This window comes from Aulonocara sp. 'chitande type north' Nkhata Bay, linkage group LG23, assembly GCF_057382095.1.
Source record: "Aulonocara sp. 'chitande type north' Nkhata Bay isolate Kocher_YH1m ecotype deep benthic linkage group LG23, A_spYH_male_GT1.1, whole genome shotgun sequence".
Taxonomy (NCBI): Eukaryota; Metazoa; Chordata; class Actinopteri; order Cichliformes; family Cichlidae; genus Aulonocara; species Aulonocara sp. 'chitande type north' Nkhata Bay.
This window is the reverse complement of record NC_141365.1, coordinates 3,565,514-3,582,209: the sequence shown is the minus strand read 5'-3', so window position 1 is coordinate 3,582,209 and position 16,696 is coordinate 3,565,514. Positions and strand designations below refer to the sequence as shown.

The following is a 16,696-nucleotide window of genomic DNA, read 5'->3' as shown; positions in this document are numbered from 1 at the left end:
AATTTTTACGTTCAAAGTTGTCACATTTGGCACAGAGGAGATGACGAGCTCGGCGTTTTAAAGAACGAGGCAGCTGCCTGGACCGACCACACAGGAAACAGGACAACCCTAGCAAACAAAGCTCCTCTCTTTGAGCATCCTCACTATCAGACAGGTTTCGCACGTTTTACCATGAAATCGGGCAGCTAAAGACCGTTTAGCATCCAATCAGACTGATTCTGACATGTGTGCTCTCCTCTGTGGCGTCCTAAAATTCCAGGCTGCAGTTAATGTATGAAAACAGCCACAGTATCACAATCTTGATATCAGAGATCCAGCACACACTAAAGATCCTGCACAGCAAACATCAGGGAGATAAATCTCACTTGCCATCAACACAATCTACGCTTCGAGTTCGTTCCCACTCCGACACAGCAAAACACAAAGGAAGTTGTATCTGCAGTTTGCTCTTTAATGCTCCTCTGCACTTCCTTTTCTTCCTCCCTTTCTCGTGCCCTTGCCTCCCATCACCTCCCTCTTCTCATCAGCCTTTGGTGAATTATGAATAACTCATTACACTTTTATCACAGACAGGTTATGTATGAGCACATTCATTTGCATAGCCCTGATTACCACTGCTATGTTTATTCATGAGACACCAAGCTGGGCTCCACCTACTTCCTTGTCTGATGGCCACGCTGACCCCAAATGTCCCTGATGTGTGGCCGCCATCCGTCTCCCCCGGCAACTAATCAATAGGGCGACTCATCAGTCTTTCGTCGATGGTCGACGGGGCTTGCTTGACATATATAAAGCACAAGCGAACCCTGCATGTGCGCATGCAGATCGCTAAAGGGTTAGATTGGGGTTATTAAAAATGTAAATAAAAAAGCTCACGAAGGAAGGAAAGCACACAATTTTTCGTTTTGATCCTTTCCATTAACACTGAAAACACACACACACACACACACACACACACACACACACACACACACAGGCTATAAACAAACTAATGATTAATGTGGGTCCTATAAACGACATGACATCAACAGCGCCGCAAAGCATGCTGGGAAGGTCACAGGCTACTCTGTCATCACTGGGGTACCAATGGTTTTGTGTTTGTGTGTAAGAGTGTTACGTGCTCACATGTGTGTGTCCAGTCTGGTGTACTGGCAGATATGTCCTTCATCCATCAGGCTAAACTGGTCACAGTGGTGGAGAACACTCATCTACCTGGCCTGAGCTTCACTGATCAACACCATGGCCACACCATTCATCAAACAAACACACACATACACCTACACAATCTGTCACCACATTCCCTGCAGGGCCCTGGTCGATCCCCTCGACGAGGCCGAGTTCCACGGAAGTATGAGAAACTCGAATAACTCAGCTTCGGCTTCCAGCAGAGCGTTCGGACAACAAAGCCTCCATTGTTTATCCCAATCCTTTTTCAGGGTGGGGGAGAGAATTACAAGTGTAGCATTCAAAGGCTCCTCAATCACACAGTGATCAGCTCAGTAGTCCAGGGATATCGCTAATCAATCCTGCTTTTGTCGATGCACGCTCCACACACGTCTACAAACACACACGCGCTCCAAAGTCGAGATGAGCAGCGAGCAATGCAATTAACTGTCTGGTTAACAGGTGCTTAGCTGTTTAGTATGGAGAGGATCCGCGTGTTTCTGTGTGAGCACAAGGAAATTGAAATGCAGCAGAGCAGTGAGTGTGACAGTTCTGGCAGGTTGTGCAAGGACCTGGATGAAAACCTGCAGCAACGTATAGTGAAGACTGTATGTTTAGGCGTGCACAAGTGTGCAGATTTTTGCCTTCCTGGTTCCCACGGGAGGCATCGTTGCTATTGGATATCACCAAGAGGAGCGCTGTTCTGGGAACCCTGCTTCACCCTCCTCGCTCTGCTGTACCCAGGTCGTCTTCATCACCCCCACCCCGACGCAAAAAAATGAAAAAAATAAATCCATAATTAAAAAGGGGAGCCCGCCTCTTCCCAAGACCGTGCATACTAATCACATGCAGCCATTTATGATGAAAACCTGCAGGAATCACACATCTCATTTTCATCTCCAATAGAGCTCTTTTTCATTGAAATGAGGATGAGCTTTTTAAGCTTGAGCAGGTCTGCCAGGCAAGAGTAAATGGAGAATGTGTTTCATTAACATAAATCAGAACTGGATGACGTCTCTGGGCCTGAACTGCAGTTATGGTCTGTTGAATATAATCAAATACTGCATCAACAATGCCAGACTTAGACCGACCTGAGCATTAAATAAGCGGCGATTCACAATTGGAGGAAAAAGATGAGTCTGTTCAAGCTTGTGTTAGGATGTCAGTAGATTTCATTTCTGAGATATGCAGATACCTGATCATCTCTTCTTGGTATAGGGAACTGACTGCTGCACCGAAGCCTGTTCTCCTTTCCGCTCCTCGTCTTTCCTGTAACAACAGTGAGAAATGCAACATCAACAGTGAAGGCCACACGTGCTGGCTGAAGCCACACAACAATAAATGCAGTAAACCCAGAGCATGCATATTTGGTGCACATACACAAACACATATTTAACCACCTACATCACACTCATTTATTTGGTATTGCTGAAGGACATTTAGTTATCATTGGTGTGTTTACATATTTACAACAAATCTTAATTGACTTCTTTTTTGCTTGTTTTACCAGTGATGGTGGTCTGTTCAACGGCAGAGATCTGCTGGTACCAAACAGCTGCTGTGAAAAGTAGCCAATTAAATACAGGTGTTTTGGAACATGTTGATTGGGACATACCAAGTGTTGCCACATGGAGGGGGGGGGGGGGGGGGGGTGGTTTCTGTTATTTAAACTATTAAACTAACTCTTTGTTGTGCTTTTTGATATTAGATAGTGTGTCAGAGTTTGTTCTCCCCACGTGTCTAAATTGTGCTGATGAGCCAGCTGCTGTCTCTCAGCTCAGTGTTTGGTTTGTTTGTGATTATTAAAGCCCAACGCTTAACCAGCTCAGTTCCTCAGGTATGGTAGCAGCGGTGGGATCAGTCACCTCAGGACACAGGCCTTTTTCAACAAACCAGTTTTTTCTTTCTAACTTTGACTCCCTTCCTGTACTTCTTCTGAGACTTGCACTGTGGAGATATGAGACTAGAATAGGTGAGGATCACACAGCTAGTGAAAAGCATGTTGAGACCTGAGCTTCTAATATGGCTGATGATGAGGGAGAAGATATCAAAGAGATAAAACTGAAGGAACTGGCTGGGAGCTTGCAAACCTTCATGGGACAGCATGTAGCAGCAACACTGAAATGCAGACTTGCACGTCGACCGACCCAGACCCACTGGAAGCTCCTGATGACGGAGATCACCGTCACAGGTCCAGCTACATCCTACCAGAAGTTAACTTCAGAGTCAGGTCAGTAACTCTTCTGAGCCAATATTACAAACATAAACTGAAGATGGTATTGAGCATTTCCTTGTTACCTTTGGGAGAATTGCAGCTGCCTGGACATGATCACATTCAGACTGGTTCTTCTGCCTCATTCGTCTACCTATAATGTTAAGGCCCCAATGTGCCTCAGTTCATATGAATGTTTATCAACTTTCATTTTCAGTTTCCTTCATATTTATCCTGATTAGAACCTCGGGGAGCTTTCTGGGAGGGTAAAGGAGTTGTGTGGGGAAATGGATTCAGCCTAAAAGTGAAAGAGTGCAGTGAAGTAATTAAGGAACAATAGTTAGGAATGTTCTAATCCTAAAACAGCCGCTGAAGCTGCCATGCTTGCTGACGTCTTTGTGGAAACCCAAAGGAAGGGACAGCCACTGAGTAAGACTTTTGATGAGTATGTCTGCAGGCCAGTATCATCACACCATCGCATTGGATGCGTCGGAGACTTGGGGCAACTTGGGGTTCAGCATCTTTCCCAAGGATACTTTGGCATGCACACTGGAGCATCCAGGAATCTCACCATCAACCTTCCAATTGATAGATGAGCTCCTCTGCGTCCTGAGCTACAGACACCCTGATAGGAATACCAATAAGTTACTATTGTTGCCATAAGGTCACACTAAGTCCAACAAAACTGACCCAAATGTGTTTTTAAAACAACAGAAATGTTGTTTGGGGGGCAATAAACCTCCAAAAAAAACCTGTTGTGCAGTCAGAGCTTTTGCCAAGCACCCAGCCTTCTCTAGCTTAGTTTACCAGCCTTGGGTTTCTTCTCCAGTGACAGCGGGATGGGCCCATCGATTCTCTATAAAGCAGGCTCCTACCTCTAATCTTTGAGAAACTAAAGCTGGCAAACAGTTCAGATGGTGTAAATCTGAAACGACTCTTTGGGGGCTTCAGACATGACCTCACTGCTAATAAATGGCCAACAAAATGTGCAATAGTTTTAAATGCATCATGTCTTAATTTTGTGACTATTGTTAATCTTCTGTTTTCATGTGATCCCACATTACATTCAGCTCAGCCAAGACTTTATTACCCAGACTATTCTTTGTGGGCCAACCTTGACTCACAAAAGAGCCCACACAAATCTGATTTCAGAAAATAGGCAGAGTGGGGAGAACATGACAAGCGAAGCAAAACCGTGCGTGCACTTTTGGGACAACCTAATTCACTTCAGAAACTCGGAATATTCGCTGATGCACTGGCCCTGCTCCTCTGCAGTATAATGCAATATAAAGGCAGTGTCTGCTCAACAATTGAGACAGGAACAGAGGTCAAACTGTGGCTATTATTCTCTCCCCTGCTTCTCTGTCTATGCACTTCTACTTACACCATTTAACTGTGCTTCCAAAAGAATAGCTGCTGCCATGCTATGGCGCTTTGTTAACACTAATAGAATCAGGTTCTTTACAGGCAGGGTAGCGGTGCTTTTGCTGGGCCCACCCCTGGTATTGTGTGGCTTAGGGCAGAGTCAGCGAGTATTGCCCCACAGCTTGGTGGAAGAGAAACGTGTCAGGATGGGATACGTGGTTGACAGTGATGCTATTTGGGAGACACAAATGAATGGATGGGGGGGGGGGGGCAGCAAAGTGAGTGGAAGACTGGGAGAGGAAATGGGGGGAAAAGAGCAAGAAGCACAGACTGCCTTTAAAAATGAATGTTTCAGTGTTCCTTTGCTTTGCAGCCAAGTTGTAGCTGTGCATATGTGACTGTGTGCCCATCCCTCTGAGTAAAGAGTGCACGCTCTCATGTTCACATGTGCTCTGTGTATCACGAACACGGCAAACCAGAGTCATGATGCGGTGTAAATGAGAACAGAATCAACGATCTGCAAGTCTCAAACATATATTTTAGTCACAATCCAATATAGAAAACATTGACATTTTTAAACTGAGACATTCGTCTATTTTGTGTAAAATAAGAGCTCATTTTGAATCAGATGGCAGTAACATGTCTCAGAGTTTGAGGAGTGCAACATAAGACTGGAAAAGTGAGCAGTATTTAAAAGAAACAGCTGGAGGAACATTTTATTGCATGCCTGTGACCTTCAGGTGCACGAGTCTGTCATTAAAGTCACTGCATGGGCTCATGAACAGTTACAGAACTAAAATGTTCACCATGTCATCCACAAACGCAGGTCGGAGCTCTATCATACGAAGAACATGTGAACATGATCCAGCCGTCTTCTCCGGGCCAAAGGTCATTTAAAATTGTCTGAAACAAAGTGTAAAACTGTTTTGTGGTGAGATTGATCAAAACTTTATGGAAAACATGAACACGCTGTCCTCTGGACTAAAGAGGAGCAGGACCAAAATCCTGCATCTGTGATTGTAACGGGGGCATTTGTGCCTCTGGAACATGATCGTTTCAGAATTTCAGTACTGATGAGTGCTTTGAACATCTGGAAAGGCTGAAAGAAGCTCATCTAGAAGCTCCCATCCAGATGAGCTTCTTTCAGGGACGGCCGTGCGTATTTCTGGAAGATGATGCTGATCTAAGAAGAGTCCAGGTGCTGAAGAGGCCTGCCTATAGTCAAGATGTTTCCCAAACTGAAAACATTTGGAGCTTCATGAGATGAAGAATATGACAAAGACCCAGGACCGCTGAGCAGCTAGAATCTTATATCAGACACGAGTGAGACAAAGTGCACCAGCTGAGCAGACGCCTTTCAACCACAACCTGGGACCCTTTGCTGAGAGTCTTCCCCTGCTCGCTCTCCCCCTTTTTCTAGTCCACTCTTCACTGCTGAACTGTTTAAAAAAAAAAAAAAAGAAGCCAAAAAGCAAACGAACAAACAAACAGAACGAAAGAATGGGACAACGTCCTCTCCCTAAAGTCCAGCAGCCGGTCTCCTCAGTTTGCAGATGTTTACACACTGTTGTTAAAAGAAGATATGTAATATATCTGTAGATATTAATATCTAACAGTGACTTTAATAGATTATCAGAGAGTGTAAACACTTCCCTTTGTGACTAAACTGTGACACTGGTGCTCACTCACTGCTGCTACAAACTTTATCATTCCAACTTTTAGATGATCTATAAAACAAAGTATAAAAATAAGTGTTTTATCAGTATGACGATTATACTCCATTACTGCAAACCATCCAAGGTTGGTGTTGAAACCTAATGTTGTCCCAAAGAGCAACCTGTTTATGGCACAGCTAAGAAAAGAGTGTGTAGAGATGTAAACAGTCACTATACAAATTAGCACATCCCAACAGCCTTAATATGAACATTTAAATAATTACTATTCCAAAATATCAGCCACTGAGGAAACCTGCGCAAAATTTTCATTTTTCTTTCTAAATGTGCAGAAAATGAGCAGCAACAAAATGACAATGTGACAGTGACACCTCCTGGTGAACACTGGGTACTTCACAGATGGTTCTGTTCTATATCTGTCATCCTTTTTGGCCTAATTTCAGACATCTTACCTTTAAAGGTCTGTTTTAGTTCATGTACATTTCCAGAATTTGTTATCAGGTGTATAAGGTCAGAAATTGACAAGAACCAGGAAGAAACAGAATGACACTGTCGTTCCTTATGTGGTAACTCGGAATTTTCTCTATGCATAAACATCACAGTGCACTTCTGATCCAGCAACACCCTCAGACAAACCTGGTTCACCCCCGAACACAAGCTAAACAGCGTAGTGTACCATGTGAGGAGTGCTCGGACCATAAGAGAAACAACACTCCACAGACGCATGGCACAACAAGAAAGCCGCCTCATAAGGACAAGACGCAGCTGTCCACCTTCTCTTGAAGGGGAAAGGACGCTCTTCAATGATGCCAATGTTCAGATTTTTCACAGATTATTTGAGAAAGGAGCCCATCTATGTCCACTGTGACTGACCCCTGGTGACAATGACCCACGCCTTTTTTTTCCACACCTGGGCTCACGGGATCACTACCTCCAAGAGGGCAGCCTCTTCTAGAGGTCAGACACCTGAAACTCTCAAATCTCTTGTTTTAGAACAGAAGAAGCCTCTTGGATGGGAGGGGAAACATCTTCAAGAAGCAAAGAGTTCAGTTGCCTTCTTTTCAAACACTTCAGACTACCGTGACCTGGATGACTGAGAAATTACAGACATTAGTCTATAACCAGAAAATGTGTAAAGTGACGAGAACCAGAAACTCTTTCTACATATATTCAAAAACAAGACCATAAAAGTCATAAGGAGCATGATGAATGGCAACACTGACATTCAACATTCTCTACTAAAGGACCATCTTCCATAAAATCAAATTATTACTACAAAGAAAACTGTTGCAGTAAAGGCTGAGCTGAAAGCAAACGAACTGTTATAAATGTATAATTAATGTTTTATAATCTATGTTATCATAAGATCCATTGTAATAAAAATGTTCATTTGATCTCTTTATAAACTTACTGGTGTGACCCTCCACAACAGTCACAACATTAACCCACCTCTGCATCGGTTTAGAAGCAAAATGTGGATTAAAAATAAATTCTCAGGAATTACCTTCGTGCTGCCTTCAGGGTCTAAGATGTTGACACAGGAAATATACTCTTGCATTGCTTGTTCCTGATCCATGTCTCCAAGCTGCTTCCAGGCTTGCCTGTTATGATATCACAATTACCAAAGTAATCACTGTTAAAGCTTTTCACACGCCGTGAACTAAAACATGAAAATAGAAATATTAGATTCACTGACTTTGGGGGAATCATTTTAATACTTTGCAAGCGGATGGGCTGTTTGTGAATAGTGGTTTATTTTAAGTAGCAGAAACATTTTTCTTCATCAAGCATCTGAACGTGGATCCCTGAGCCTGGTTCTGCCAGAGGTTCCTGTTTAACAGGGACTTTTTCCTTTCCAGTGTTGCCAAGTGCTCGTTCGTAGGGGGTCGTCTGATTGTTGGACTTTTCTTTTTATTATTGAAGGTTCTTTGCCTTACAATGAGGCGACTGGTGCCATTTAAGTAAAAGTGAATTGAATTGACTTACTTGACCTATAAGGCTTTAAAATATGTGCAAAGTGAAATCTGGGCTACTTACCATTTTCTTTGTCCTTCAAAGTCAAAGAAACCAGGTTTTGGTGTATTGCACTTCCCCACTTTGACCTATAGATACAAAATCACATTACATATCTGATTTAATGTCGCCTGCAGTTGTGAGCCTGACTCGATTAAATACCAGAGGAGTCACGTAAATGCTGAGATTCATGGCGTGTGGGGGGTGTCCCGTCTAAAGCAGCGTGGTGCAACTACTTGAAGGCTCGAGTGTGGCCGACACACGCACAGTGACATTAATCGTACAATCACCTGTTTGTAGCGAGCGTACAGGTACAGCAGCTGGTCCCTGCTGGCCGTCTGTATCAAGTCTTTTACGCGGTCGGCGGCAGACTCGAACTCGCGCTCCAGCTCTTCTCCCTCCAGCCGGTCCCCCACCTCCATGGCGCTGCAGTCAAATTTACTCAAACCCAAGTCCGAATCCGAATCCGAGCCTGCTCCACCGAGGGGCTCTCCTGTGTCGGGCCGGGCTGGATCCGTACCTGAGCCCGTCGCGGTGTCCGGAGAGGACGACGGCGAACCAGAAGCCATTGTTATTATTGTTTATAGCGTCTCAAACGACGGGAGCCGCGGATCTCCGTGAGAAACGCGGAGAAGCGTACGGAGAGCAGCTGCCTGTTATTTATATTATGTCTGCAAAGTGTTTCAGCAAAGACTTGGATTTTAATCCGTTATCGTAGCAAATCCGCAACAGTCGGATCTCTTTCTGCCGTTGGTCCGTGGCTGGTACTGTCAATTTAAAAGCGCCGGTAAAAAATCGCTGTTAGTAAGAAAGGTTCCGACTCTGGTGCGAGTAAAGACGCGAACACGCGCTTTTCTGTATATTTGTTATGAATGATTAAACAAAAACTAAATATTGTCTAAATGAAAATAAAATGTTTGAGTTTTTTCTGGTTGCTGTGTACATGTCACGTTATCGTAGGTCAGCGGACACCGAATAATATATATTAGCTGGCTAACTTAAGCGCTAAAGTAGCTTGCAGTGGGTTTGTTGATACTTTGGGTGGAAAAATGTTTCTTGAAATCTCCTCAAATAAAAATAAAAAACTACGTAACGTACAGCCATTTCTTTATATTCTGCTGGAAAATTGGAAATGGGCACAACAACTGATTAAACAAATCTGCAAAGATAAATCAAAATAAAGCCTATAAGGCAAAAACAAAGTCTGTTCCATTCTAATGACTTTGAAAGTCAATATTTGTTTTGAACACAGTTATTCCTCATAGCCCGAAATCTCTGTAGTAAGCTTTCTCGTCCTGTCTGTACACAGCAAATTCAAAAGTGTTAAATGTTTTGGTGTTAATAGTCTTCTTGCAAAAGTAGAGTTAATTTTACTCTAAGCAGAGTCACATTCTTTTAATGTAACTCTGAGGTGTAAAATGATAGTAGTTAAAATCGAGTGTTAAAAATGAGTGTTTCTCTGTCAAATCTGGAGGTGTTACAATGGAAACATTAACTCTTGACCTCTTAACTCTGAACTCCTACAGGGGCTATGACACCAACAGAGTAAATTCACAGACTCCGCCCCCAGCACCATAGGCTCCAATCGAAGCTGAAGTGAAGCCGTTTCAGAACATTTTGCTCTACATATTTGAGTTGTTTGCCATGCTTGGTAAGTCATTTTTTCAAAGATTGTTTCAATTGTTATTAGCCTTTACTTCTGTGGCTCTTTGGAGTTGAGACAAAGCTGTGTGAAAGGCATTAGCCATGTTGCTCGCTGATAGCATAATATTCTGTTTTAGCTAGCTGAAAGGTATTGTTTGCGGGCAAATACCACAGCCTTGAAAAAAGCTTGCATGTGAATTTTCAGTCAAACTTTTGGTCAAATACGCCTAAAACAATGTCTAGAATGTGAAATGTTGGTATAATGGTGCTGCTTGAAGCCTGAAAACGATCGCCCATAAAAAAAAAAAAAACGAGCAAACAGCAGTAGCAGACGTCCTGACTGGATTCTACGTTAGCATAGATCCCTCCAGAGTTTTGTGCACACGGTTTAGGTAAAAATGAAAAAGGTTGAGGTTTTACATTTAGTTCAGTATTACCTGTTGCCTGTGTCTTTGTCTTTTGGGAAAATACTTTACACAAGTAGTGGCTCAAAGAGGATTCCTTTTTTATTTTTTACTGTGCTGCAATTGTTTACTGGATTATTTGTGCCATTAATTAGTGTCAACTAATTTTTATTCAATCTCCACACAGGATATGCTTGTGAAGATGGAATATGGGGGAGAGCAGAAGTGCGTTGAAGTTCCACAAAGGGATGAATGAAGGACATGCATATTGTATTGAAGAAATAAGTGATGAGAATGCTGTTATTTGCATTTACCATGTCAGACCTTTTGATAAACACAATTCTAATGAAAGTGAGAACATGTACACTGTTACATCTTTCAGAAAATGTTTTGAAATTGTGGTGCACAGTTCAGAATAAATGTTTTTCAAAAACCATTGCGTCTTTTTAGTAAATGTTTATTTCCAAAAGAAATTTCTAGAAGTTCAGAACAGTAAAATTCCCGCTTTTTAGAGTGAATTAGAAGATAACTCTTACGTAGTTAAACTAAAATACTCTTTGAGAGTTAATATATAAACTCTTAACACCAAGTGTTAAATTATCAACTCCAGACAGATTTGGTGTTTAACACTAAATCAGAGTTAACGTACCAACTCTCCAAAAAGAGTTAAATTAACACTCTCTGGTGTGGACCCATATAGACACTTTAATAGTGTTGAAATCAAATCCGACAGTGTTAATTTGGACATGATGGATTTGCTGTGTAAGGAGTCTTCAGCAATAGTTCTCAGGGCTTCTTGAAGGACATTCAAAGCTCTTCTTTGGATGTTGGCTGCCTGTTGTTCTCTTCTCTGTCACGCTGCTTCAATAATGTTGAAGGCCAGTCCATGTTTTTCTGTCCAGATATGCTTTTGCTGCATTAGCAGTGAGGTTGGGGTCATTGTCATGCTAACAAATGAAGCCAGTTGCTCAGATGCTTTCCAGGTGGTATGGCAAGGTGGATCAAAATGGGATGGTACTTTTTGTTTTCGCAGTTTCATTTGACAAGATGTCTAGTCGAGTTTATTTCCTAGTTCTTAAGTAATAATAAGACACACCTCAGCCTTTCCTCGTTGTCTTTTTGGCAGCCGCTATTACACAGAGATCATTTCTAATGGTCCTTCAGCTGCAGGGCCAAATGTTTCTATCAGGTACCGTGTCAGGTCTTTCCTGGACTTTTTCCCCTTCTTGCCACTTATTGTCCAATATTTGTCCAGTTTCCTCCGTTTTTTCTTCCTCCTTAAAAAACAAAACAAAACAAAAAGCATGCTGCTCACCATGCTGAAATATGCAACGTTTTTAGGAATCACCTTGTTGGTACCTAGTCCAGTCTGAGTCCAGATATCCGTCAAACTGTGTGAGCTTAGACATTTTTCACAAGTTCCCCTAAAACAAATAGAACAAATTGCGTTTTTGTGGCAGACTGTTAGTAACAAAGTGGCGAAAAATGAGGGTCTGGAAACTTGGAAGAAAAATACAAGGATTGGACAGCCCGTCCATTCACTGTATACTCCATCACAGACATTTCCTGGTAGAACATTTTAGTGTGATATGTGTGCATGCGATGGGTTCTGTTTTATAAGGGACTCTCATTATCCTAAAATGAGGATAACTACAGACAAGAAGGTAATAGCTTAATTTTAAGACTCAATAAGTTTATTGACATTTGCTCTGGTGTTACTCAGCCTGAAACGAAATACGGTTTCTCACCAGCCTCTACAGTGCAATAAGCAATACAGTTTAAAAAGACCAAGTTTAAAAAAGAGCAGTAATGAATTGCAACAATAGTTATGGATAAATAAATAGCATCAAATCTAAGTTCTAAAACAAACTCCATTCACATTCGTTCGGGCAGAAAAACCCTTTAAGGGCCTCAATTTAAAACTTTTTAACGACGTTTTTCTGTCCACCACATTTTTTATAAATGTTTTAATTCTACTTGGACTCTACTGCAGCACATATTAATCAACCTGAATGTTTGCGACACCTGCCACAACACTCAGCTTTGTGAAAACAATGTATTAACATATCGTGTCCAGCAGATGGTGCTATTAACACAAAGATGTTTTATTTTTGCGTTTGGCACTTTTTATCCCAAGTACATGATGTCGCTCATCACGTTCACCAGGACGAAAATGGATTCAATAATCGAGTAGCCTAAGCTTAAGTCAATAACGTTTCTATTAAATTAAACGTTTTTTTCCTCTTTGAGAAAAAGCTCAACTTCCGAATTATTTCTGGTTCGTATCTTTCTGTTTCTGTTCTACTTCATATGCGGTAAACACGGGGAACTTCCCAGTATATTAACGGTATTAATGAGGATATTTTTACAAAGCTAGTGGTAGCCTGTTTTCGTGTTCTTGTGAACCTGTTTTTAGACCGAAAGCTACAAGCAGCTTACATTAAGCATCAAAGTGCGTATAATTTGTTGTCTACGTGACTTTCTGCCATATTATCTGCAGAGAGATAAACCTCACAGACACGTTTTAGTTAAAGAAAAACTGTATAAGTTTTAAATGAGTTATTACTGTTGGTTGGTCAGTTTAAATATATATTTATATATCTTTAAAAAAGTAAAAAACTTTATTCCTTCTTCTTTTTGTAGAAACACACAGCAGACAGTTGCCTCTCTAACTACTGTACAAAACCCCAAAGGAAATAAAGTGAAGCGAAGACTGTGAGGGGTCCCACGGTGCACCACTAACAGTTTTCACGAGGTCCCAACAGTGTCCGAGTTACACTGCGCGCTCTGCTGACGCAACCACGTCACAGCGGTTCATAGCGATGGCGGACCGCAGTGTCCCCAGACTTGCCCAGGGAGGGACCGAGCAAAGTCACTGAGCCACTTTCACCGGCTCCAGTAACCTGTCGCCCGACCACCTGTTAAAGGGAGGCCACTGTTGTTGTTCTCGTTGTCTCTCCCATGAAATAGTATGTGGGACGGGATCTGCAGGGAGTGCGCAGACCGGGACGAGCCAGAAGTGGAGTGAGCAGGAGCGCAGTGTGCCGCGCTGACGCGCCGCATGTTGAGCCAGCAAGTTGACTGATAAAATAAAAGTCGCGTCGACGGGGAAGGGGACAGCCGCGCTCGGATTTAACAGCGCTTTGAGGAGGACACTTGTTCCGGCAAAATGAAATTCGCGGAGCATCTTTCGTCCCATATCACTCCAGAGTGGAGGAAACAGTATCTTCAGTATGAGGTAAAGCAGAATTTATGTTTTTTAAAAATGAATTTAAGGTGGGAACGGACGCTGACCAAAACGAACCTGCTTTCATAGAGCTTCAGGAAACTGGAAGAAAAGAGTCGCGATTAACTAAGAGAAAATGTAAAGTGTTTTAAGTTTGATTTATTTTTTCCAGTTTCAGTAAAGCCTGCTCCTGAGGGCAATAAACGACGGGAAAGATAAGGGATGCCTATTGTTTATGGAGGGGAAATTGACTGCGGTTGTTAAGAGCCATGGGGAGCATTCAGCGTTTGTTATTGCTGTTTGTTGATTTTAACACATATGAAAATAAACATAAAAACTCTGTTTGATTAAAAAAACAAAACATTTTTTTCATACTGTGGAAAAAATTAAAGTTATTATTATTTTCTTTATTTTAACAATTATGGAGAGCTTCACACAAAACAAAAAACTGAAGATTGTCTTTGTGTTTATTTTTCACATTTCTTTGCAAAACAACCCAATTTTCAACATTTCTTTTTGTTCGGTCACATCATTTTTTATCATCATGTTAACTGATGGTGCATTGTTAAAAAATAATAATAAAAGACGCTCTTTGTCCAAAGACACCCCCCCCCCCCCCCAAAAAAAAAAAAAAAAAAATCACCTCCTTAAATTATTAACATTTATTTTCATCACTCTAACTAAAGACAAAGGTTATATCTCTTCCACCAATTGAGTGCAATGTGTTCCAAAAATTTCACATTTCTAACGAGTCAAAAATATAAGAAAGCATATTTTTTTGCAAGACTTTGAGACTAAAATGATGTTTATTATCATTTTTCTCAGTCAACCGGGAATAGCTGTCTGTGAATCAGCCTGCAGGGCTTCGTCTAACCTGTCTGGTTTTGATATCTGTTGATTTAGAGCAACATCTTTGTGTGCACACATGCTTTTTTGTTGTTGAGTGTTGTACACTACTTGAAGAGTATTTTAATTTCACACCCCACTTCTTGCTGGCTCTACAGTGAGAGCTTTAGTGCAGACATGCATTGACAGGACAGACTGCTCACTTCCATTTGACTCTATGAATTATAGACAAAGACCCCGTTCTCTTCACCCTCAGCAGCCCAGACTCAACAGAAGCTCAGTGCGCCGGTTTTATTTTGGTATCCTGCCCTGAATGATGATGTTAAGCTGGTCTGTTGGTACAGCAGACATTTGGATCTCTTGCTCTTGACAACATGATATGCTGTCATTGTTGTGCAATGAAAACATCTTTGGACACTATAATTAAAAGGAAAGAAAAAATGAATAGGCATAGCTGGGAAACCTGGGAAAATGTATTTAAAAATTAAAAAATGGTGATTAACATGCATGCGAGTGCAGTATGTTGTCTTTGTATGTACAGACTGAAGCACACTGAAGCCCAGGGACAGATGCATGGCCATACCAGCCATTTTACACCTCCAGTATTCAGTGCAGCACTCGCTGACCTGAGATGGATGATATATTTTCTCTGTGATTAGTGTTGGTTTTATGGTTGCTCTTTTCTGGGACATAATCTTGAATTTGACATTTAAGTTGATAATATTAATGCACTTAAGGAAGAGCTATTATTAAAGCCAGCTGAGTTCTATAATATGTCCTTTTTTCTTTATTGTATTCAGTGATCGACTCTTATCGTCTCTGCATGTGATCCAGAAATTAGACATGAGAACTGAAAGGCGAATGACGAATCCTTTAAAACACAGCTGTGATTGATCACTGATGACTGACTCGTGTAGCCGGGAGTTAGTATTTACATTTTTTAACCATTTAAAATAAACAGTCTTTACAAACATGTTCTCGTCACATATGTAAGCTCCTATTTTTAAATGATGTAGGAGAGTTGCTCTCCTGTGTCTGCACTTCATACTCTTGCTCCGATCTGAATCATATATAGTTTGTTGACCGAGAATGTGTTCGTGTATTTATGTCATCGTGGGAGTCTTCAGTCTTTGTGCGACCTCTGTGACCACACACTGAGTGGGCGGGGTGGGAGAGGACTCACACCTATAGATGACGGACACTTCATTAGAAGAATTGGATTTTCCTCTGAAACGAGTCGGCAGATAGGGCCAAACATGAAGCTAAACTGAACTCGGTCGACTTCAGAGAAGTGAGTCACTTAGATGAAGCAGAAATGAATTTTTTTATTCTGGGAGATGCAAAAGCTTTGATATGCTGCTGTGATGCAACCCAAGCTGCATCACTTCGTGGGCTGTTGTTTTGGTGAAGCCGTCGCACACAGATGCGACTGTTGCATTGTAGTAATGACACGCTGACATCATTCCTGCAGCATCGTTTTCATGTAGAAGCCGCGACACTTCTGCTCATTCTGTCAGTCTCATCCAAACTGACTGTGGTTTGAAGTTATGTTCTTGGCTTTGTGTGCTGGTTGAACTCATTAACCTGCTGCACAGTTTTCACTTTTAAAGAGCGCCCTTTAGTGTGGAAAACTGTGGCGCCCATTTAGATTGGTCAGCCGGTTTCTATGCAGATGAAAAGGATGCAGCAAAGTGGCTGTTCCAGCATATAGAGGCTCTAGTTAGTAACGCACCTCATTCAAATGTGGAAGCATTGACAAGCCAATTGAGTGATTGGGCAATTAGGTGTTTGCTTTATCCTGTAGGACTGCAGTTATAAACCTGTATGCTAAACAGCTGTTTGATATGGAGGTGTGTATGTCCTGCCAACCCCAGATTTATGCCAAACTGCAGCCTGATAAGATTTTTCCCTTTAAATGTGATGCAACATGATGAAATCTTACAACAACAGGTACAATTTAGTGAGTTTTTCAAACATGAATATATTAGCGCAGGTAAGATGTAGACTGTAAGTAACAATTGTGTTTGGCAGCTGTATTGAGCAGCACAGTTATGAGAACAGATGAAGGACAGTGATTCAGGTGTGTGCGTGTATGTGTGTGGGCGAGAGAACAAGGACACTTTTGCATTTAGCTCAGCAGCCTAATCAC

At 41.8% G+C, this 16,696-nt stretch overlaps 2 protein-coding genes and 1 long non-coding RNA gene across 4 annotated transcripts in view; 2 read left to right on the top strand and 1 right to left on the bottom strand.

Annotated features, from left to right (window-relative positions):
- Positions 1–9,211, bottom strand: part of acbd6 (acyl-CoA binding domain containing 6) — a 29,040-nt gene extending 19,829 nt beyond the window's left edge. Inside the window, exons 1-4 of the mRNA XM_086282887.1 lie at positions 8,718–9,211; positions 8,452–8,516; positions 7,919–8,015; positions 2,360–2,433 (exon numbers count right to left, since the gene is read on the bottom strand). Of these exons, the coding sequence (XP_086139013.1) occupies positions 2,360–2,433; positions 7,919–8,015; positions 8,452–8,516; positions 8,718–8,996 (515 nt within the window). The 5' untranslated portion in view covers positions 8,997–9,211. The remainder of the gene's footprint in view (positions 1–2,359; positions 2,434–7,918; positions 8,016–8,451; positions 8,517–8,717) is intronic.
- A 611-nt stretch (positions 9,212–9,822) lies between these two features.
- LOC147300916 (uncharacterized) lies at positions 9,823–10,911 on the top strand. The gene is made up of 2 exons (XR_015127152.1): positions 9,823–10,078; positions 10,663–10,911. It is a non-coding gene; the product is annotated as an uncharacterized LOC147300916 (long non-coding RNA).
- Positions 10,912–13,298: 2,387 nt separating this feature from the next.
- Positions 13,299–16,696, top strand: part of xpr1a (xenotropic and polytropic retrovirus receptor 1a) — a 73,661-nt gene continuing 70,263 nt past the window's right edge. For both annotated transcript variants that reach the window (XM_086282523.1, XM_086282524.1), the window contains exon 1: positions 13,299–13,713. In XM_086282523.1, the coding sequence (XP_086138649.1) occupies positions 13,645–13,713 (69 nt within the window). In that variant the 5' untranslated portion in view covers positions 13,299–13,644. The remainder of the gene's footprint in view (positions 13,714–16,696) is intronic.